Source organism: Syngnathus floridae, chromosome 6 (genome assembly GCF_059516105.1).
Source record: "Syngnathus floridae isolate MCC-2025c chromosome 6, RoL_Sflo_1.0, whole genome shotgun sequence".
In the NCBI taxonomy this organism is placed as follows: Eukaryota; Metazoa; Chordata; class Actinopteri; order Syngnathiformes; family Syngnathidae; genus Syngnathus; species Syngnathus floridae.
The window spans coordinates 14,747,950-14,771,493 of NC_142418.1; the positions used below are offsets into that span (position 1 = coordinate 14,747,950).

The 23,544-nt window shown below is 43.9% G+C and overlaps 3 protein-coding genes and 1 long non-coding RNA gene across 14 annotated transcripts in view; 2 read left to right on the plus strand and 2 right to left on the minus strand.

Annotated features, from left to right (window-relative positions):
- The window catches only part of LOC148396769 (uncharacterized), a 35,202-nt gene extending 32,316 nt beyond the window's left edge, over positions 1-2,886 (minus strand). For 4 of the 8 annotated variants that reach the window (XM_088379202.1, XM_088379201.1, XM_088379204.1 and 1 more), the window contains exon 1: positions 701-2,869. In XM_088379202.1, the coding sequence (XP_088235328.1) occupies positions 701-757 (57 nt within the window). In that variant the 5' untranslated portion in view covers positions 758-2,869. Of the gene's footprint in view, positions 1-700 lie in introns of all 8 variants that reach the window. The other 4 variants (XR_015859114.1, XR_015859115.1, XM_088379203.1 and 1 more) reach the window with 4 other exon arrangements.
- On the plus strand, positions 1,490-4,645 carry avpr1aa (arginine vasopressin receptor 1Aa). Its single transcript, XM_088379233.1, has 2 exons — positions 1,490-2,674; positions 3,524-4,645. The coding sequence occupies exons 1-2, from the start codon at positions 1,810-1,812 to the stop codon at positions 3,805-3,807; spliced, it is 1,149 nt and encodes a 382-aa protein (XP_088235359.1). The 5' UTR covers positions 1,490-1,809; the 3' UTR covers positions 3,808-4,645.
- Positions 4,620-23,067, minus strand: LOC148396773 (uncharacterized). 4 transcript variants are annotated; one of them, XR_015859120.1, is made up of 5 exons: positions 22,776-23,067; positions 20,553-20,748; positions 11,353-15,090; positions 11,044-11,263; positions 4,620-7,841 (listed from the first exon to the last, which is right to left on the minus strand). It is a non-coding gene; the product is annotated as an uncharacterized LOC148396773 (long non-coding RNA). The 4 variants fall into 4 exon arrangements; XR_015859121.1 differs by having other exon boundaries at positions 4,620-4,829; positions 11,044-15,090; XR_015859122.1 differs by having other exon boundaries at positions 4,620-5,418; positions 11,044-15,090.
- Positions 12,664-20,483, plus strand: ppm1h (protein phosphatase, Mg2+/Mn2+ dependent, 1H). The gene is made up of 10 exons (XM_088379229.1): positions 12,664-13,025; positions 15,327-15,495; positions 16,500-16,868; positions 17,689-17,801; positions 17,985-18,069; positions 18,205-18,323; positions 18,804-18,867; positions 19,253-19,360; positions 19,533-19,684; positions 19,767-20,483. The coding sequence occupies exons 1-10, from the start codon at positions 12,793-12,795 to the stop codon at positions 19,912-19,914; spliced, it is 1,560 nt and encodes a 519-aa protein (XP_088235355.1). The 5' UTR covers positions 12,664-12,792; the 3' UTR covers positions 19,915-20,483.
- Positions 23,068-23,544: the final 477 nt, after the last annotated feature.

A 23,544-nucleotide genomic window follows, 5' to 3' on the forward strand; every position in this document is an offset into this window, starting at 1 on the left:
TGAATGTTCACAAGTGCTTTTAACACAAAAGTGATGATTGGACCAAGCGGGGAGGGATTACGGCATGCACGCTGGAAAAAAGTCTTTCTGCTTGTTTTCGAGGCAGTCAATTGGAAAGTCACACGGTGTTCACAGTCGAACGGGCGACGTAATTATAAAAGCAGATTACAAGGTGCTCTGATGACATTTAATTGAGATGTAACATCCTGTTCCATAGACATTGCAATTATAAGGGTCTCTGTAAATGTGGATTCAAAAGGAGAACAAAATACACCTTTTCAAATTTTCTGGTGTGACCGTGGTATAATTTAAACAATTTCAAATTAGCAGTTATTGTCATCATAAAACCTTTAAGATTCTGCTAGGAGGTGAAAAAAGGCCTACTAGAATAACTCAAAATTATTTGTGATTAATTCAAGGCACTTAACAATTATAAAGAGTTTTGAAATAATTTTTCTTGGTGTCATTTATTTTAACCACAAATACGAATGGGGGTGTAGACTTTTCATTTTAATATATTATATTAATTTTAGAGGGTGTCACTCAAACCAATAAAACCATCATATTCACATTTGCAAAAAATAAATTCTTTTTAAAAACATCTTTCATATATTTTTTAACGGTTCCTAACACTCTAGTGCCGATGTTGCAAAGCTAACGACACAAAAAGACTACACAAAAAATACAAAAATAGACTTACATGAACAGGATTATTGCTGTTGATAGCCATCCCGGGAAAGTGAAAGATGTCCCGCATTTGTATTGTCCCAAATTGCTGAAACAGTCAGTAAAATGTTTGCCACAAACTAACGCACGCTTTGGGAGTTGTTTGGACATTTTTGTTGCATAAATAAAGTCCAACTAAAAGCCTTTCTGTGGCTCAAATGTGTTTGTTGTCCTTTGTACACTTTGGTTCGGAGCACTTCCTCTCCTGCATTACCTGCGCAGCTGTTCGCATTAAAACGTGGATGGGTTCAAAGTTCGCGCTGTCAGTGACGTCTAAATGAGAAAGAGGCGGGGTTAGTGACGTATGAAACCAATTTACCGAACAGTCCATTTGAGAGTGCTGTTTTGACAGCCATAGGCGAGGGAAACGTGGGGCTTTTTTCTACAACCTGGCTGGGGGATGCATAATTATGATAATTTAAAAAATAAATAAATAAATAAATAAAGTTTTACGTGTTGTCATACCTTTTTAACACATTGCATGCACATTGATTTTCCCAATCCTGTCAGAATTCATAATAAAATTAAATTAGTATTGAAAAGAAATATAGTATTGGAAAAACTGAACTTGCAATGTTTTCAGGTATCTTTAAAAAAAGGTGACGCCAAATATGCCGTTTTCTGTGAAAACACACACAAAAAAAAAGTAATATAAAATTGTCCTCCAGTTCTAGAACGATCAAAAAAAGTACAAGTTGGCATCATTTCCGACACACGCAGCTCCTGCATCTCGTACTGAACATCTTGGGGGCGTGCGTGAGAATTTTTTTTTTTTTCTTCCAGAGAGTCAACCTTTCCGCTCTCCCGGCGTGAAATATGATTCGAGTTAAGAGGCTCCACAGCAGCAGAAGCAAAGGAGCAGCTCAGCAGGCATTTTCTCTCTCGCTCTCTCCTCACTTCGCCACGCTGCACAGCACAGCACAGCGCGGCACAGCGCAGCGCAGCGCAGCACCTTATACGGCTCGGTGGGATACGTACGGACGCAGCCCTCCTCCCGAGGCACAGTCAGGGGCGACCCTCAGGCTCAGATCATCCACTATGCCCCACTGCTGAGAAGACGAGCAGCCTCGGTCCCACTCTAACATGGGGAGCCCCGGCGGCAACGACAGCGTCCCCCAGAACAGCTCGGACCCGTTCGCGCGTAACGAGGAGGTTGCCCAAATGGAGATCTTGGTGCTGAGCATCACCTTCGTGGTGGCCGTGGTGGGCAACGTCAGCGTCCTGCTGGCCATGCACAACACCAAGAGGAAGATGTCGCGCATGCACCTCTTCATCCGCCACCTGAGCTTGGCCGACCTGGTGGTGGCTTTCTTCCAGGTGCTGCCCCAGCTGTGCTGGGACATCACCTTCCGCTTCTACGGGCCGGACTTTCTGTGCCGGATCGTCAAGCACTTGCAAGTGACCGGCATGTTCGCATCCACGTACATGATGGTGATGATGACGGTGGACCGCTACATCGCCATCTGCCACCCGCTCAAGACGCTCCAGCAGCCCACGCGGCGCTCGTGCGTAATGATCGTGTCGACGTGGACGTGCAGCCTGGTGCTGAGCGTGCCGCAGATGTTCATCTTCTCGCTGAGCGAGATCCAGAACGGCACCGGCGTCAAGGACTGCTGGGCGCACTTCATCGAGCCGTGGGGCGCCCGCGCCTACATCACCTGGATCACCGTGGGCATCTTCCTGGTGCCCGTGGTCATCCTGGTGGTGTGCTACGGCTTCATCTGCCACAGCATCTGGAGGAACATCAAGTACAAGAAGAGGAAGAGCGGAGGCAACAAGGACGGGCTGATCGGCAAGAACTCGGTGAGCAGCATCACCACCATCTCCAGAGCCAAGCTGAGGACCGTCAAGATGACCTTCGTCATCGTCCTGGCTTACGTCGTGTGTTGGGCTCCCTTCTTCACCGTGCAGATGTGGTCTGTGTGGGACGACAAGCTCCAATTCACCGGTGAGCGTGGAACTTTTAATGGCTACTTCGCGTGCGAATCGAGTTTAGCTCTCGGCGTGCGTTCAAGCCGAGCTCGCGTTCGTTTACGCACGACTTTTACGCGCGTGTTTTGGGCTTAGCAAAGAGAATACCAATTTTTTTTGTCAGACGATTTGAAACAACAATGGACAAATTACACAACTGTACAAATTAGGCCAGTACTTATCAATTCTTTACTATTTCCCCAACTCAGGACGAAAAAAAGTATCCCCGCCCACCACCACGACTATACTGTAAATAATAATATTCTCGTCACAATTATCATAAGTATGCCTCTGGCTAACCTAATATTTTTAGTAACATTAAAAAAAAAAACGTACACCGAATTATTAACATTATTTTTAGATTCTCCCACCTTCCTTTTCATCCCTTAAAAAAAATGTGCCTATGCGCTGTATGAGCGGCATGCTTGGTACCGACTCCCCCCAGCCTCCCACACCTCCCTGCACACATTCTGACACCAAAGTGCCACTACCAACTAGTAGACATGTTGTAGCCTGTTACACTCTATTAAGGGAAAAAAAAAAAAGTAATAAGCATGATCCCTGGGCTCAGTCGTTCCCCCAAGAGAGGATCGCCTCACTATTTGAGAACAGCTAAATTAGGCTAATGGTGGATCAACAGTGCGGGTCAAATTACAAGTGTAAACATTATGTAAACTCCACCGGCTTCATCTTGTGCGTAGCTAAATATGCGGTTGTGATTGCGCTCACATTTCACCAGCACATAAATTCAACTCAGCCAAGCCAATCAAGTGGTCGTCTCTCTCTCTCTCTCTCTCTCTCTCTCTCTCTCTCTTTCTCCCCGTAGATTCCGAGAACACGGCGGTGACGCTGACGGCGCTGCTGGCCAGCCTGAACAGCTGCTGCAACCCCTGGATCTACATGATCTTCAGCGGCCACCTCCTGCAAGACTTTGTGCACTGCCTGCCCTGCTGCCAGCGGATCAAGGCCGACTTCCGCAAAGAGGATTCGGACAGCAGCCTGCGCAGGACCACTCTGCTCTCCAAGGCCACCAACCGCAGCCCCACCGGAAGCTCGGGCAACTGTCGCGAGCTGGACAACTACCCCAAAAGCTCCGCTCAGGCTGAATAACAGCGCTGCCCGGCAACTGTTTACTGTGGAATGGAAAATGGAAGGTACGCAAACAGTCCAAGCACATCCAACCAACCGGCCGGCGCGAGTGGAAACGAAGACACTCTAAAAATGATGTTCCAGCTGGATTGTGTCTGCTTACATTTGTTTCAAAGGCCGGCGGGGATTTTGGAGGCGATGGAGAGGAAACAATGCAAAAAGGCAGACTGATGACAAATGTACCATAGCGACGCGTTTGACATTGTTCCGTTGAATCTTGTTGTCTAATACGAAAGTTGGCACGGGCGTGTTAGAAAGCGGCGGAATCGCCTAGGCCCAAATTGGCATCATGCCGTCAAAAGAAACGATTGTACGTCGTGCGAATGCCGAGAGTTGTCGAGCCCTTCAAAAAATCGGGTAAATTGCGTAGAATTGAAACAGCCCGCCAAAAGATGCGAGCGGAGAGGATCATAAAGCATCAACGCCAACTTTCTTGCAACTGTAAAATTCAACAATTAACAAAATGGCACTCGCACTTTACACAAACGGGATTACGTCGATGACATGGGTTAGCGGCTCTATTGGAAAAGAAGTAAAAATATACTTTCAGTATCATTTTACGCCAAACCAGAACATCTCAAACAAGGATGAGTTAATTCAACCTAACAGCAACATCAAGATTGCACCAGATGTCGCCCAAAAATTCTTTCGTTATTTCAAAAATACAAAAAAAAGAAAAAAATATAATGATGCATTTTTGCTGTTGCGATTTTTGTCTTGCTTTGGCATGATTTTTCATTATCGTTGTAAAACAGTGGATTTGTTTTTAAATGAGATTAAAAAAAAATGTGTGATGGTGTTTGGGCAGTGGCAATGATGTCATGGCACTGCCTTGGGGCGCTCACAGATTGCTTTATTTGGCCATTTAGCATCTCACTGCATTCTCACGGAACCATCGCGTGTTCTGCTTTCTTCACCATCCCAACTTGGCTTTCCGTCATTAGAGCTCGGAGCAGTGCAGGACGACTCAAACCTCTTCCTTCCTGTCAAAGTGTTTACAAAGAAAAAAAAAATGAACGTTTGGACCATACGGTGAAGACGACGCCACGTCATCCTTCTTAATGATCAGCCATCTTTGAAGTTCATTTTGTCCTCTTCGAGTGGAAGAAATCCTTTGACTGATCCGCTTTTGATTTTCAGGGTTTTTTTTATGTTTGCTTGAAGTCCGGTTTCATATTGCGTCAGGGTGGGGGGTCATCGTTTGCGCAGGCTCCCGCCAAGGACGTTTCTCATCTGGCTTCCAGCGTCCGGCAGACCCTTTGAAAACGTTGGCGGAGGCGATGGGATGCGCTGAGACGAGCTGCCAGTCGGAGGAGCCGGCCGGCACACCTCCTGACCCCCTTGCATCCCTCCCGCGGCCTCCTCGCGCATTCCTGGCACACCACGTCAGCTTTATTCTCTTCTGGCATCCTGCGCTGATGGCTGGTTGGGTACTGGGAAGGATGAGGGGGGTCAGGGAGGGGTGGGGGCTTTGTTTGGGCTTCAGATGTACACAATTTCCTGCACATTCATGTGGAATGTAACACTGTAGATGTGATTAGCGCTGGGATACTTCAAAACGTGTGTACAGTACTGTGGTAAAGTCAGCAAATCACAATCAGATGTATTCATTCATTTGTGATATTGTCATATTTGTGTTGCTTAATAAAAGCTTTGCTTGACGTCTATGGGATCAACTTGAAAAAAAAAATGTTCGTTAAAATTAGAGTTGCTCCTTAAATAAAACTTTAGATTATAAGTGACCAAGGCTGTCGATATGTTAGGAATCGGTTAATCGATTGGATTAATCGATTAATTAGAGAAACTACCATTTGCGTGAAACTACTCGAAAAACTATATTCCCGATTAGTGTTTATTAACCTCTTTTTGTTTTGTGAACAACTAGACAACATAAAAGCAATGCCAGACAAAAAGACTTGACGGTGATGGTTTTCTACTTCTTACTTCAAAGTCAACCTTTTGTTCCAAAAAGTTTGTAAATCAAAAACAGAAGTGGAAACCTACCAAAATAAGAGCAGCATTGGCGCTAAACTTTCCTTAACAGAAGCAACGTCTTCGCTCAGCAACCTCGTGACGACAGTCAGACGGTTCCATCGTTGCCATGGCGACTTCATCAGTAGTTCACCTTTGTATAGGTCTTTACAAAATGGAACTCCGCAATGTTTTGTGTTGCAATATTTTTGCATCTCTTACATTTTGGGAAATGCACTCAGTTGCTTTTCTATATTCCAACACGCTTGTTAGTTTGGGATACACTTGTTGCCTAGCAACAACCTCCCCCTTCTCAACAGTATTCACCAAAGCATTCATCAAGAAGCTTTACACGTCTTGATGACTTGACCTGTGGACAAGCAGCCGGTGTTGATTTCCAGCTTTGATGCTAAGCTCCAGCGGCTGCGCGCATACCGACAATCAGACCTCATTGGAGCGATTGTCTCGGGAAAAAAAAATATATATATATAGGGAAGCAGACTCGTGATTGTCTGTGCGCATACATTCATGTAGAATAAATCGATCGGGCGCTCGCATGTTGAAAATTGCTTAAAATATTCAAAATGATGCGTTTACCCAAAGAAACCTTTAGGAAGTCTCACTATGCCCGACTATCTCATGCACGCTAGTTTCCGATTCCACCTCAAGGTAAATACACACGATGAATACATAAGTAGTTATTATCATACGCTGGCCACGGACTAAATTATTTTTCCTGCTATTTCCTTGCAGCGGATATAGGCGATGCAAAAACAAAGCGGCAAAAGGAAGAGCACCGAGTGAAGGCCATCTTGCAATAAATGAACCTTTTAGGGATGCCGTCATGAAAATTCAAATGCTTGCATCCCAGCATGAAGACGACAACTGTTTTAAATGTAGCAATTGCGATTGAAACACATTGGTCCGTTTGTGGATTAAACATCTGTTGTCAATTTCGCCATTCGAGACAGTCACGTTGAATTTACAAATCCCAAAATGAACATTTATTTACTGCAAAAACATCTCTAGCCACTATTTGGCAGAGTTAATCCACATTATGTAGCCACCTGTTGCCATTCAAACAAGAGAATAATAACAAGCCTGAGCCCCATTTAAAGCGCGTACATTGAAACAAAGCCACGATTGCTGGCGCAGGAAAATTTAGAGCGCAGCGCTCCAGAGGTTCAAGAAAGCCATGGGCTCCATATTGGAAACATCACGCGTCTGCTAACTAGCATCGTGGCACATGGCTTTGCTGCAACCAATTTAACTCTGGCAGGTTGTGCAGTTCTCTCAGCCTTTCTGATTCTCATCATCTGGCGGCACAACACACAAGGCGTGAGACTGCATCGCACGAACGCCGCGGGGTAGCCCAACGGGAGACTCGCATTGGAGCTTTGGATGGAAAGCTAGCATTAGCGGGAAGCACGAGTCCTCAGTGAGAGCTGTAAAACAATCACCAGGCCTGCTATCAGGGATCATGTGGCGGCTTGAGGCATTATTGGGGGGGGGGGGGGGGGTTGCTGTACTGTAAGCTTGATGGACATGTCTGGAATTCCCAGCCTAGCAGGCGCTCCGCATCTCGTTAGGCACGCTAGTCATTAAGAAGGCCAGGCTAACGTGATACGGGCTCAGGTCATCAGTCAACGTCTAGACTCAGCAAATAGCTCAAAAGTCGGCCGCGGAGCTCGTCCGCAGGGGAAATAACAGTGACGAGACGCTTAGAAAAATATACAAGGGAGCCATAATTGTGTTGCAGTTAAGCTAGGCTAGCTTAATGGCCGTGGCATTTTCCGAACTTTTATAAAAACTTGTATGAAAGGCTTTTTTTATTTTTTTGTGCCCCTTGAATGAGATCTTGCGTAAGAAGCACAATCAATCAGCAAATCCATCTCACTTTGTCCTCACCCGCGCGAGCGAGACGCCGCCGAGCTGAGTGAACGTGTCTCATTCCTCGCCGGCGGAGAGCTCCCTATTTGCTCGCTGAGTGTTTTCCTCTCCATCCCCCGGGGAGGAATGGAAGGCTTGAACAAAGAAGCACAATCGATCCAAAGTCAGCAAACAGCGTGTGAACATGAGTACGGCGCGTCTCGGGCAAATAACGACATCTTCTTCAGTAGCTTCACTCAAGAATTGAGCTGGAAGCAACCGAGGGAGGCGCCTTTGACATTAAAAAAATAATAAAAACACGGAAACCATGTTACACGCTTGACATCTCAGTGAGCCTCAGTTTGGTATTTTTATATTTTTATTCTTACGCTACAATCCTCTCATCTTACAGACAGAACTGACAACAATTTATTTAAGGAATTGATTTTCTATTGGAGGTGTCATTCAAATTCTTTGGAATTTGGAAGTAAGAAAACTACTTTAACATCATCATTTATGATATATAAAAAATGTAAAAAATGTATTGTTAATGTCGCTGACCTCCGTCCAGACAAACGCAAGACTGCTGAGCAAGGCGTGGCAACAACAATCACGACAACAAGAGCACTTAAAAAACTTCCTCACGGGAAGTTTGGACAATTGCGGCCGCAGCTGGCACACCTCGGCCACCCGCTCTTCATACATTCTGTTCTTTTCCTCAGACACATGTTGTTTCTTTTGGTCTGAATAAGACTAATTGCTTCTGTGGAGTCGCTACATGTGGAAGTCATTTTTTAGCAGATGAGGGTTGACTGTGCTGCTCCATGACATGCGCCCCCCCGCCTTCCTTCCCTGCGATTGTTCTCGTCCTACGTTCCAAATAGCAGACATTTCTTTGTTATTCATGAACTCATTCACATAAGTCTTTGTTTTTGTTCCTTTACTCCACCGGCACACGCAAACCGAAACAAAGAACTGCAGCGAGGCACACAGCAGTCAACAGAATAAAAGTAGAGAAAAGATTTTGCTTGCACGGTGACTCATCGAGTGAGAACAAGGGTAAAATTGTTACGGTGCACGACCCAGAAGCAGAGCGACAAGGCAGAATTGCACTCAAAGTCAGACTTTGCTCTCAAAGGAATAGAAAGACAACTAAACAGGGCATGAAGAATCAACAAAGTCCTAAAAACAAAGTTGCACAGCAAAAACTAGGAGTACACAGACAGAACAAAAACAAGTAGTCAGGAATGTTCCAGATTGCTAACGTGAGCAAAATGTCGCTATTACGCTCACTTAGATTGATCGTGCTTTCTCCTGATAACGTTGCGTCAGTGGTGTCACTCACCTCTGTTGCCAAAGATAGTGCAACATTTTCCCGCTTCAAAGAAAACGTAAAAGGGCATATATTAAAAAGTCGTACTAGCATCCCCAGCCTGGGGAAGCTAAATCTCCTTAGAAGTTGAGCCACGATGATACTTGATATACGGGCTTGTACCGTACGTTATGAAAGATTAAAAGTCACATCAAAACATAATCAATCACACATTTGCTTCGCCTTTGCTGTTTGATGTCACGCTGTGAGCAGATGAGAAATTCTCGGAAAGCGTCGTCTACGAATCAGGTGGGCCTCAGAGGAAAAGACAAGCGGGGGTTTGTTTATTTCAAAGTTCCTCATATAGGAAGTATGTCGAAAAGGTAGCTCTGGAAATGTGTTGCTTCTAATTCAGCGGCACATTCCAAGGGAGGGGGAAGTAAAAGCAATTAGGGGTGCACCAAGGCTCTATTTTAGGGCCATTATCTTTAGCCATTAAGAACATGTTTATACGCGCCTACAAGTGAGAGAAACCACAGCCTGTTTTGAAATAACACATTCTAGGACTGATTTTTAAACTCTGCCAACATCCGTGACGCAATGCGTACACAGTATTAATCACAGTTAGTGTTTGTCTGGCAAATGTCTTTAGTTTTTGTTGAAACTTGTTGCGTAGGAGTGCTTGTCTAAGTGTTCTGCTTAGCCTTAAAATTTTATAAAATTATAATTAAATGTTCAATCTGACTTTTTGCTTGTTTGTGACCCGAATGAGGACGAACTGGATAGAAATTTGATGGATGGCTCAATTTTATCTTTGCAAAAGGTGATTTGTTTATTTGTTGGCAGGAGTACAATTTTGGCCAGCCCGTTACCACACTTCTGTTACCATTACTCGATACATTTGTCAACATTTTCCAATAACGCTGGTTCACTGTTGCTAGCTTTGTGTTTTCAACACACAATTTGTCCCATAGGAAATAATGGAAGCAGTATGATGGAGTTGACCACACTGACTAGATTTGATCTTTCTTTTTTAATTGCACGACTAGATAAAAGTTGAAATTTTATAAGTAAAATAATCGTAAATTTTAAAAATAACGTAAAATTGCATCTTTTATGGTTGTAATATTATGGGAATAAAGTGATAATTTTATGGGGGAAAAACAATAAGTTAAAATAAGTGGTCCAGATAATGGATGGATTAAAAAAAAAAAACATCAATAGTTTTAGCTAGTTCTGTAGTATTATTACGGATTTTAATTTTAGTTAAATTTTTGTTTTTTGTAAAGCATGTATTGAATAAATCATAAATAATATTTATTTTAGTTTGATTATTTACAATGAATAAATGAGCCTATTAAGTAAAAGTATTTACTGATAAAAATCCACAGGTGTACTTTGTATCACACCGATTTCTTTGCAGTGCATGATTATAATATTTTCTGGTAACTGAGCACATCCACCAAAACAATGAGGTCACAGATGCACCTGTTGCCTAGTAACCAAGCCCATGGTTAGCTTCCCTATATAGGTGATCATTAATCACAAATTCCCGGAATGTGTGCAAAAAGAACCCTTTCAAAATAAGACGCGTTAATTTCAGGCTGGTCGCCCCTCGCTATCAAAGGCCGACAGGTTTAATCCATGCCGCCTGCTTTGTTCAGGCATCTGGTAGCTGTTGATGTCTCAAATATGCAAATGAGCCAATACATATGAGGCTTATTATGCTGTGATTGAATTTAATGTCAAGACCAAAGTACCGGGCTGTCGGCTTTGTATGACATCGTGCTGCGCACGGGGAGAACAAAACACTTCATTGTCAAGCAGAAAACCACCAGACCGAGGCCCTGGCTCGATTTTAAGCTCTGCGGCCAATGAATCTTTTATAATCCTTGATGCTGGTCAATTTCAATAATATGTCAAGTACCAATTACAAACCATAGCTTTTCCTAATTAGCTTAATGCTAATAGACAGTACAAAAGGCCTTACGCAGGCTAACGAATAGCATTCAAAGACAAATGGCAACAAAAAATATAGTACTCACAGGCTAATGATTTCATTTGCATGTTGTGCCATGGACGAGTGGACGTCTGTCTGGCTTCTGTCCGGCCTGTTTTGCAGCATGTTACATGTCTGGCTCCTCCAACACGGGATTCCAAATGAAGAAGCCTGATTACAATCGTGATCATTGGAATCAAGTGTGTTGGACGAGGTACACAGGCAGGACAATGGAACCTGGAGGACTGGGTTTGGACACCCCTGCTCTAAATTGTCCATAAGTGTAAATAAATAAATAAATAAATAAATAAATAAATAAATAAATAAATAAATGAATATATAAATAAATCCTCACCAATTGATATCTCCCATCTGAAGTAAATAAAAAGCCTAAACTTCTATTTGGATAGTACAGTGATAAATCATTTTTATTGCATTTCATTTGAACGTTAAATAAAATGAATTGCACAGACAATCAATCCCGAGGGGTTTATTTTTAAACTGTGCATGTTGACCTCTCAGCTTTTATGGACAGGTATATATGCCTGGGATTGAGTCTCCAGATGTTTGAGTTTTTATGCCCTTTCCACAAGGAGAGTCGTCGATAAAGTTAACGAGGGTGAAGGTGTCGTGTGCTACAAAAGCCGGAAAAAGGTAATAATTAAGAAAGAAAAAAAACGACGGAGAGCTGCAGACCACCGTTGACCACCCCAGCGCGAACCTTGTGACTGGACTGGGTTTTCAAGACCCACCAGCACCTGGGTTTCATCATGTGTGTCAATGGTACCTATAAAAAGTATTCAACGTATTTTATTTGACAAGTTTCCCAAAATAATCCAAATCCATCCAAATTTTCATCAATTTACTACTAAAATATATTTTTTTTACATTAATTAACATACGTTACTCCGTTTTTTGCATTCAGATGTGACATTACCGGATAAAAACGAGGATAAAACAGCAGGTAAATATTTTTGTGTGCGCAAGTGGAACTCACTTGAGTCACGGTGCTTTCTATGTACACGGATGCCGCCTGCTGGTGAAATTATATCATAACACAGTACAATTGTCTGCCAGTTTGGAATTTCTTCATTCACATATTCACAAACAAACAAACAAACAAACAAACAAACAAACAAACAAACAAACAAACAAACAAACAAACAAACTAACTAACTAACTAACTAACTAACTAACTAACTAACTCATGCTGGGTTTTGAAAGAGCTCTTGAATATTCTACTAACTAACTAACTAACTAACTAACTAACTAACTAACTAACTAACTAACTAACTAACTAACTAACTAACTAACTAACTAACTAACTAACTAACTAACTAACTAACTAACTAACTAACTAACTAACTAACTAACATATAGCAGCCTTTGTTCATCTATTTTTTGCTGTAACGTTGACAAGCAGAGCAGCTAAATGGTTTCCCCCTAGATGGCAGCAGATACAATAAATGTGTGTAGCCACCAGTTGCCATTCATCACACAAAATAGAATATAAAAACCGCTTTGTGAGTAACTAAACGGGCCCATATTTCAAAATATGCACATTTGCGAGTAAACTGGGACAAGATCGTTTCAGTACAAATGTAACAAATGTTTACAGGCCTACCGCCTAGTCTATGCGCGTGCGCGCGTGCGTAAAATGTATTTCCGTGTTCGGTGAGGCGAGCCGGCACGGCGTGCGTGTGCAGTCCGTGTTGCGACATCTCTCCCCCTCAACGCCCACACGTCGACACTCGCCACTACCTTCGGTGCGGCGGACCCACGCTGCCAAGCCGCGATGTTCACTCGGGTGAAATCGGCAGTGGCCACCTTGATGGGGGGCGTCATAACCGGCGGCGGTGAACGCGACTCTCCCGGCGCCACGGACGCGGCTCCCAAATTCCCGTACGGCAGACCGGAGTTCCTGGCTCTGTCGCCGGACGAGCTGGAGTGCTTTGCGGATCACTCGGCCAGGCCCATCGTCACAGTGAAGGAGCGCAAGCGGCTGCCCTGCTCCACCGGCTATGCCGAGTGAGTAACCTGTTTGCTCCATCTTCTCCTTCCCCTCCCTCTCCATCCTTTATCGGCTGAAAAGCATTCTTCTCCTTCCACATTTCCAAAATGACTCAAAAATCTAAATATTCACAAAATCAGGACATTTGGGGAACTAAAGTCCAAATTCCCAACAAATTAGCATTTCCACACGAATAACACAAAAGTTCCTCATTGTGCAGCTTTTTCATGAAACATCTTGGGGGACATTTATCAACATCCTCCAAATTCCCACAGTTATCTATATTCCAAATTTTCCAGGACAACAACCCACTGGCATTTTACATTGTGTTGTTGTCCCTAATAATGTGAGTTGGCCTAAACATATTGCGTCATATAATCAACAATGAGTGTGCCCTCCAAAGTTATGTAACCTCATTGAATCTATGAGGCTAGCAATCAAATCCAGAGGAGCGAGTTTGGAATGTTTGCTCATTGAATGTTTACTTTGTCACTCGCTCTCTCTTTCTTTCTTTTTTTTTTTTTTTAAAAATCATCTGCTGCACTCCTGGCCCTTGTTGCGCAAATATTGTGGCCGCTGTTGTCGATATCATCTCTCGTGCAGATAAGCACCAACATGCACTGCGCACTATCACTCGAAAGAACTGTCATATTTTCCCTCCTTATCTCAAGGACCAAAAGCTCGCTCCTGGTTTGAAGGGAAGACTGAGGTCACAGTCATGAGTCCTTGGAGCAATCCTTGCACACCCGACGACACGGCACATTATTATCAGTTGTTGCTCGTCCCCTTGACAGCAAGTCTTATCTTCATGCTGGTGGTAGAGACTAATTCCTGAAGCCACATTGTTCCATGGTGGAGGAACACTCAAGTGCAAAAAGTTTATCAAGGATAGATACAGCTGCCGGTGAACTCTGAATTGATTTATTAAATCAACTTTAACAGGAAGATCCTTATATGAGCCACAAATTAACAGCCAATTATACAATCACAGGAGTTGCAACTACCTTTTAAAGCCACACACACTCAAAGTCACAGTTATGTGGAACGCGAGGAAGGCGACCCCAAGTGGATAACAAAATAATTGCACCTCACATGCATATTTTGTTCATTTCCATGATTTGTGATGGGAAGATTGTTTCCTGACAAATCAGAATGGAAAAGAACAAGAATGAGGAAGAAATATGGGCTGAGCTGAGCTGAGCATCTGGCTGAGAAGTTAATCTTCACGAGATGTGAGGACAACGTACAGCATCGGTTGGCGCAATGACAAATTGTTGGGTGGTCACAAATAGAGGGTTTAGAAGGATATTTGATAAAGATTAGATATAAATGCTCCAGATTGACCTTTGTGCAGAGTCGTCATCGAAGACGGCGAGGGAATGCAAAAAAAAAAAAAATTGCAGGGTCACAGCGGATTAAGCTTGCAGCTGGACTCTGCAGGAGGCTTTTCGCCTGTCTACTTAAACAAGTTAGCAAGTAGGCCAGCAGAAACGGGACGAGTGGTTCCGCTGCTCGAGGAGGATTCTTTTTTTTTTTTTTTTTTTATTCTACGCACGCTTACTGTGCGTTTGGTACACTTAACCGAGATAGCTCGGAATGGATCAGTGAGTATGGCTTTGATCCAAAGTGACATCCTTCACGCTCTGGCGCTTAACCAGGCTTCACTTTGGAAGATTTACCACAAACTTTCGTAATAGCCATCCATCCATTTTCTGGAGCGCTTGGCCTCATTCAGATTACTGGAGAACATTTCAACTTCACATAGGAATTCTGAGGCCGAGATTCAAACCCAGGAACTTTGAAACGTGAGCGAAATGTGTTCACCGGGAGTTTATCACGCTGGCACATTAATCAATTTGTCAAAGATCCGGTGTGTGTGTGTGTGTGTGTGTTTGTGTGCTCACTCGCCATGATGCATGAACAGACGTCACGCTCTCTGTCCAGCATTTCTCTCGCAGCATGTAAGAGGTGCTTGTCGGAACAATGGTGGGCACGCACCGCTGCTATCGCATCACCGGATCGTCTGGAAGCTGGGCCGTGACAAACTTGATCTTGCAGCATGAGCAATCTCTTGCACAAGAACTTGGAAAGAAAAAAAGAGAGAACACTGTAAATGATAGAAAAGAAAAATACTGTGGTGACACTGGTTTGGGATTTGAAGTATAGCACATCACGGTTGAAATCCCTGACAGGGTAATTTGGGGCATGTCCCAAATGTGAAAGGAGGTAAGTGTCAGTGGCTTTAGGGCCAGGACGAAAGCTCAAACTGTCCTGCCACCTTCAAAAGTGTCATCACCTATGTGCTGTTGCCTTGCCAGGGTGATCAATGCAGGGAAGAGCACTTTAAATGAGGATCAGGCCTGCTGTGAGGTGCTGGTGGTGAAGAGAAGACTGCCAGGAAGCTCGGCTACGGCCAACTGGGGGAACATGACCCGGAGGAGGTCCTCCCTACCCAACGGAGAAGGACTGGGCCTGAGGGAGAGCCTGGTATGTGCCAAGCGTCAGCCTACTTCATGCATGCGCTGAAGGTTGAACTTGACTTTAAGCCGATTAGCATCCGTAGCATTAACATCACTGGCGCCTAGCTAAAATTAATCTGAGGTGCTTTTGGGGCATCAAACTAAACTGTTTTAGCGCATACAAACAAATGACCTATTTACATAATTCATTTGGAGTCATTTTTGGAAAAGTTGTAAAATTTTAGGGTGAAACAAACATTATGTAAAGGTTAAAGATGACCTTATCAAGGTATTCCCTTGGAAGCAGAAAAGAACAAAGTATGAACAGATAACCAAATAATGCAAGTCGAAATAGACTCCAGACTTTATATTTGTACTCAGCCTTTTTAAACTGCTAGACGAAATTAGCATCTTACTTTTTAAAATATTTCGCTTGCCTCGTTCTGCAAATATTAGACATGGCTCTCAGCATGTCTTGAAATTGTTGATATGAAGTTAGCACGATTCAACTTGGCAGCAAAGGCAGTTTGCAGTTTGTGTCGTGACGAAAGTAATCCGGTCTTAAAAAGTGCTAACATGCTGCATTAGTTCCTCTTCGGGTTTCTTAACACGCCAGACACGAACACACTGATTTATGACCCCCCCCCCCAACATAAGAAAACATGTTTTTTATGACTTATGACGTTCCACCCACACTATCTGGGTTGCTGGTGAGCTGATCCCAATCTAGACAAAAAACAAAAAACAAAAAAAACTGTCACTATGTAATGATTCACTTCAAATGCATTGCACACATGTTAAATGTTGAAAAACAAAGTGTTCTAACAAATTAAAATTACACAAGTTAAACACGCACTCAAACACGCGTATGATTAAGAAACAAATCACAGGACGGCCATAGTTTGACAGAGAAGCCTTTTCCCCAAAGCACACCTCAACGTCGTCACAGGCGGTACATTGCTACCATCTACTGGACACAAGTCGGTACTGCACTTGTACAAAATGGCTGGATGTAAAAAAAAAATGTTTTAGGCCAACTCCGAGGACCTGCCGTTCCACTACTGGGGCCTGTTCGACGGTCACGCCGGCTGCGGGGCGGCCGTGGTGGCATCACGCCTGCTCCATCACCACATCGCGCTGCACCTTCAAGAGGTGATGGACATCCTGTGCACGCCTGACCTCCAGCCTCCCACCTGCCTGAGCGAGGAGCCCCTCCGCTGGCACCACCAGCACCTCAATCCCACCTCGAACTCTCGCGCCCTGACCCGGACCGTGTCCCTACGTGGGGCCGCCGGTGCCCCCGGTTCACCTGGTGCCCGGCCCACGCGCTACTTCGCAGAAAAGAAAGTGACGCATGAGAGCCTGGTCGTCGGCGCCATCGAGAACGCATTCAAAGACATGGTAATTCTTTCTTCAAACTTGTTTGTATTTTTGCTGCTTTGGTTCTCAAACTGTTTTACACAATCTAAAAAAAATTGGCTCTCCACGTGCTGCCATCACGACATCTTAGCACCGTTTGTAGTAAGATCTTGTAGTCTCTCTTTTCGACCGCTAGGTGGCAGTGTGCAACTGTTCCAATATTACAGAACGTATAGCTGTTGATTTTTTTCATGAATCTTTTTTTTCGTTGATAATGGCCTAACATCTGCAGCTGATAAAAGCTGGTTTTATTCTAACAAAAACATGATGTGAAAATAAAATGCATTAATGTCCGTTATAGGCACTTTTCATTACAAGTAACTTAATAAACTCAAAATAAATATTATGTTGTATTGCTCCACTCAACAAGATTGTCCCACTCATCACCACACTATTAGATTTAACACAATTTCTGATCGCAAGATTTACTATCTGTGAAGTGTCATTTCTACAACTAGCATCTTCCTGGTACAGATCGAGAGTAAGAAGAAGGTGTGGATGTTTATGCAGATGTTTCTATTATTAAAGACTTTGCCTGCAGGATGTGGTTCATGCCGCCAAGAATAAATATGTATGGCAAGCTATGAGATTCATAATTCATTCGGGGCGAAGGACACATTTACACATCCTCCCCCGGGCATGGTGAGCACACACAAGGCAGACCTGCATCCATGGTCTTGACTCTTTTGAAAAAGAAAAGAACACGTTTCTATCGTTGTAAAGGCACAAAATACCGCAGTGGGTGGATGCCTGTTGAGTGTAGCGCAACCTAAATTGTATTCTTTATTATTATTGTTTTTAGGATGTCCAAATAGAAAAGGAACGGGCTGTCTACAACACGTCCGGCGGCTGCACTGCTCTGGTGGTGCTCTACTTGCTCGGGAAGCTCTACGTGGGCAACGCAGGCGACAGCAGGTGAGACGAGAGAAATACATTTCATTTATGTATTTAGTTTCGTATTTAACTCGCTTCGATACGAGCACTAGCTCGGCCGGCAACTTGACTTCAAGCTCAAAGGTCACCTTACGACATAATCTTGTGTTTCTGATAACAGACAAAACACTAGAATACGCCTTCCTGTCCCGCTCTTCCCCTCAGAGCTGTCATGGTCCGGGGAGGTGAGGTCATCCCCATGTCAAGAGAGTTCACGCCAGAGTCGGAGAGGCAGCGGCTGCAGTTCCTGGTAGGAAGCCAGCCCGTCTAGCACAGCTGGCACGTATTGGCACCGCTGACCTAACCTCTCCTCACCTCGCTGTCTCCTGTTGACGTGCCGCTTATTATTAGACTATGACGTTTTTTTTTTTTAATCTCACCAAAGGCCTACATGCAGCCCCACTTATTAGGAAATGAGTTTACACATTTGGAGTTCCCCAGGAGAGTTCAGAAGAAGGAAGTTGGCAAGAGGATGCTCTACCGTGACTTCACCATGTCTGGATGGTGGGTTTTCTTTCTTGGCCAAATCTATTTGATTCTTGTGAAAATGATTCGTTCATACTTAAAAACATGCAGCTGATATTTGAAGGTTAAAAATCTTGTTCTTCTCCTTTGTCTTTTAACCTTGCTGCTGCTCTGAATGAAAATCAAGCAGAGTGCGAGTGTCGGTTGCTAGGCAGAAAAGGTGAACAAAACAGTGCTGTTAGAAGCGGATTCAATTAGTTGAGATGATTCTTTTAATCGTCCCACACGGGGAAATTCCAGATCTGCAATCTCTTACATTCCTCGCGCTGCGGCTGCTTTGAAGATGCTTAATTATTCATCACTTGAGCACACCGTGGAATTGTTGTGCATTTTTATCATTCCGACCGCACACCTCGGCACAATTCAAAGTCGGGCCGCGTGGTTAAATCCCTCCTGACTCTAAAATGATTGAAATTTAAAATGTGTAAATTCAACCGGTGTCCTGTCTGCGATTTACAGGGCTTATAAAACCATCGAGGACAACGACCTGAAGTTTCCTCTCATCTACGGCGAAGGGAAGAAGGTAAGCGCTGATGAGAAATGCGAACGGTCACATCACGCACGCAGATCCAATATCAGTGCCGTCGTGTGTTATCCTTCCTAATGTCACACTTGAGCAAATTCAATTAGCCTGCTGCCCCGCTCTGGTGCCAACAGGCATTTTTCAAACTGAACCGATTCAGCAGTTTAAAAATGAGTTTGGGAACATGCGTAGCCAGCGCGGGGGTGGCAGTGGTTGATTAGTGGCAGTGGTTGATTAGTGGCGAGCTTGCGTGGTTATTTGCCTCACGTCTGCTCATCCATCCACATGAAGACCTAACAACAGTGAAAGGGGTTTTAAAATAATTAAGGTTTCAAATGAGGATTTTTGAAACAAAGGTTTGATATGTTTCAATTTTTCTTTGTAGGCTCGGGTGCTAGCGACCATAGGCGTTACCAGAGGTCTGGGCGACCACAATCTCAAAGTGCACGATTCCAACATCTACATTAAGCCTTTCCTTTCCTGCTGTCCAGAGGTACACAGATAAAACCTTAACTCGAGGATTTCACTCAGATTTATGTGATTCTTTACCTAAAATTCCTGAATTGTTCCAGTGGTGACCTTTGAACTGGAGCTAAAATGTACGCTAACCGCTTCAGTTAAGTCTTCCTTTTAGGGGTGAATTGTCTAACAATCTTGGTCATCAGGTCAAAGTTTACCCGTTGGCCCAGTACGAACACGACACAGACGACGTCCTGGTCGTGGGAACCGACGGCCTGTGGGACGTCCTTTCCAATCAGGAAGTAGCGGAGTCCGTCACCTGCTTCCTGGCCAATTGCGACCCCGACGACCAGAGCAGGCCGGTGGAACTTTCTATCACATCCGGACTGCCTTATCTAAAGTTCCACCAAGTTTTTGATTTTGTTTTTGTGTGACATCAGGTACACTTTGGCCGCCCAAGACTTGGTCATGCGTGCGCGCGGCGTGCTCAAGGACGGAGGCTGGAGGATATCTGGGAACCGGCTGGGCTCTGGGGACGACATTTCCGTCTTTGTCATCCCTCTTGCACATTGTAACGAGCTCTACTAGTCAACACGAAGGACAATTGTTGCTAGTAACAATTAATGCTAATTGTTTACCAGGAACATGTACAATGGAATTAAGCCAAGATTTTTTTCTTTGTAAATAGATCCTGAAGTTATTTGTAAGAGGGAAACTCTCCATTTTGCAAGAATGACTAAATAATGTTGCCCTTTGTAATGTTTTATTCCTAATTGAGATGTTAAAAAGTTTCAATAGTCCATTTGGACATAAACCAGCTGCTTGAATATGCCTGCCGACCGCATGTATCAGTTTTCTGTTTCACCTATAGACAAGTAGTATACATTTCTTAACCTCACATGTCTGCTTTTGGAATGTTAGAGGAATCCCCAAAAGCAAATTTCAAAGCTCGAGCCTCAGATCTACCAAGCGGAGGTGCTCGTCCACTCTAAATTCAACTGACACTAATATAGTTGTATCCAAAATTGTGCCTTTGCTAAGATTTTGTTGATATTTTGTCATGGTTGTAATAGTTGTCAAATCTCTTTTTTTGTAAATTCATAACAAAACGTGTGAGACGGTATGGGCCAAAAATAAAATTTCCTGTCATCACAAGATGTAACGGTTGTCATTCTTCACTATATTGATCTCTGAATGACATGCGTTGGGAGAGTGTGTAGGTGTACCTAATAAAGTGGTCAAGATGAGATGTTTCTCCGTGGGAGCTGGAGGGCCATCTGGTCACCACACGCTGCCACCGCCGCGTCCACCTCCGGTCACGTCAGTACTGATCGGACTCGACACGCCTCCTCTGCGTGTGTGTGTGGTCCAGATTGGATAACGATGACACGGCCTCATCCCCCTCCCGTGGGCGGCCATTCGCTTTCCAAGGTCACAGCAAGTGGTTGGTTGAAGTGAGTGCGACATCCACTTACATGTTTTTCAGGTTACATGATTTGAACACTTAAAAAAAAATTGTTTTGAGGACCAATTAAAAATTTAGGATCAAAGTTTATGGTACAAAATAAAAATGGGGCATGATATTTAAATGTTGCGCTTTGGCTATCCCCCTGACATCTTTCAAACGTGAACCCCCTTGGGGTGCCAACTGAACGAGCAATCCGATTGGATGCTGACTAAAATGCTTTCAGGCCTCACCATTTGAAGTGTTGCGCTGTTTAAAGTTAATCAGTTCCAAGGGAAACTGGGGCAATTTTGACTTCTGCATGAGCAACTTGGCAGAAGTGCTAAAGTATTCATGTATTTAAGGTATAATTCACAATCTGAGACATTTGGTGCCTGGAAAAAGTCCACCATTACGTTAACGAATGCGAGTAGTCTTATCAGCTCAAATTTGCGGTATCAGCAGGCGCTGGCGGCCCTCACGCCACACTCGGGAGTGTGAAACATTCCGCACAAATCGTGTGGGAAGGTCAAACGCGCCATCCAGACTGGAGTGAGCGGCGTGCTGTCATCTGAGGGGGTGGAAAGATCTCATCGTCCATTCAGCGGAGGCCCCTAGCGGACATATTAATGCGCCTTCCGCGGAAGTGCCAGATGCTGGCGACGCGGCAGAGGAACGCGTCCTAACACGTGACCTCCGTCAGCAGTCTGACCTCTAGTGAGGACGCGGCGCCTCGCGGGAGAGCCCGGCGTCATGTGCTTTGCTGGGCCAAGCGCTAACGCAGAGGCTGTCCAGATTTAGCATAATAATCTGATTATTACGCCAACAGCTGCATGCACGCTCCGTCTTGCACTCTGCCCTTGCTTGACTGCAGGGAGAGGGAGAGAGGTTGTGTGAGGAATCTCGAACTCGTTGCCTTCTCACTACATAGGGATTTTTGTGTGTGATGCAACATCACTGCTGTGGCGGTTAGGGCTGAATGCTTTTGAAAAATAATCAAGTTGCCCCACCTATCTCAAGCTTGCAATTTGATAACCGGTTTTTGAAGGTCCCCATTCCAAGATATTGTTTTTTTTTTTTTTTTTACAGTCAATTATGTTGCAATAACTGACATCAGATTTATCACATAAATGTTTTGGTTTGATAGGTTAGGTTTACACTAAAACAAAGGCAAATATACATGAATCCTAAGAAAGACAATTTGTCCACTTCAATTACAGTTGATATCTTACTAAACATTTTGGCTTTCATTTTTCATTCATTTATTTGGAAGCATACCAACTCAAAAGCAAAACATTTCATGGGTACAAGACGACAAACAGGAGCTAAAATACATTACTGCACAAAAATTGTCAAGCAAAAGCGCAGTTGTCATGTACACTACAAATCCACTTCCAAGATACCAGGCCAGAATCTGTTCATTGGTGCAGTACAGCTCATGCAAAATGTCGGGTAACTCATGTACTCGTGAGACATTCATTTTTGACAAACACGTGGGCCTACTACATTACTGTACACTGTTGGTAGTACATGGACACCAAAGCATGTTTGAGTTGGCGGAAAAAAACGTGACCTAAAGGCACTGCCACATTCAAAGCACTACATATCAAAGTAATAAGGCGAGGCAGGTCTGTGAACGCAGCACATGTATCGTGGGACACCTTTGTGGGCAGCGGGAGCCACGTCACGCGTCTCCACATAGCAACAGCGCCGTTGACCTACATGCCTTTGCCACGCTCAACACACTTTGGCGTGCCGTGCAGCATAACTTAACACACGCTCGACCACCTCTCGCTGCACATTTTATACAACACCGTGACGAGCCACCGTTTCAGAGTCTGATATTTCTTTGAAAAGCAAAAACGGAAGTCGTCATTTTTCCTACGATCATGAACTATATTTCGTCAAACAATACAGAAATTTAACGCGAAAATAAATGTTCTATAACATTCAAGTGAGATAGTACAAAACTAACGACAAGTGTCCATTTGCAAGTTGTATTTACCTGGAAATTGAGTCAAAAGGCGGGAGGGGAAACGGCGGCTTCTTTCCCGGCGTGGAGCGTGAGGCTAGCACTAGCAAGGCAGTAGCTTGCGCAGTCATCTCCATAGCGGGCACAGTCACAACCCAAACAACAGCACAAACTACTACCTCAGCCAGTACGCAGCCAACAACAGGTTTAAAAAAGCATAAGAAAGAAAATGGATGCGTGGAGTATAGGATTTTCAAAATGTCGTCAAAGTGGACAAAAGGATGACTCCATCTTGTCCTTCCGCGGCTGCAGTGATGTAGCTTGTACGATGAGTGAGCCTGTGAAGCTTTCGCGCTCGTGCGTGGACTTGAAATAAAAGAGCGAGGCCCCGCCCACGGAAAGCTACTCACCCCGCCCCCCTGTATCCACCTCGTATGACCCCCCCACCAGGATGCGCGCGCAATCACCGTTAAGTGGGTTGGACAGATAAATAGACAGATGGAGCAATACAAGCATGAAAAGATGGCTGAATAATATCAATATTCTATTTATAAAGTAATTTTTGTTATTTTGTAAAACACTTTAAGTCGTTGTAAAAGCCAATGTCCTTTTCCTATATATCCTTAAATTCTATGAATTGGTGGATGTTTACATAATATGTTCCCTTATTGTGTTCAGAGTGAAACTGATAACAGAAACTTGATCTGAGATGCATCTCAAGGAGTCAACCTGTGGAATAATTTGGATTGTCAATTGAAACGGTTAACTCAGAAGGACAGATTAGACAGTTGGATAGACAGTT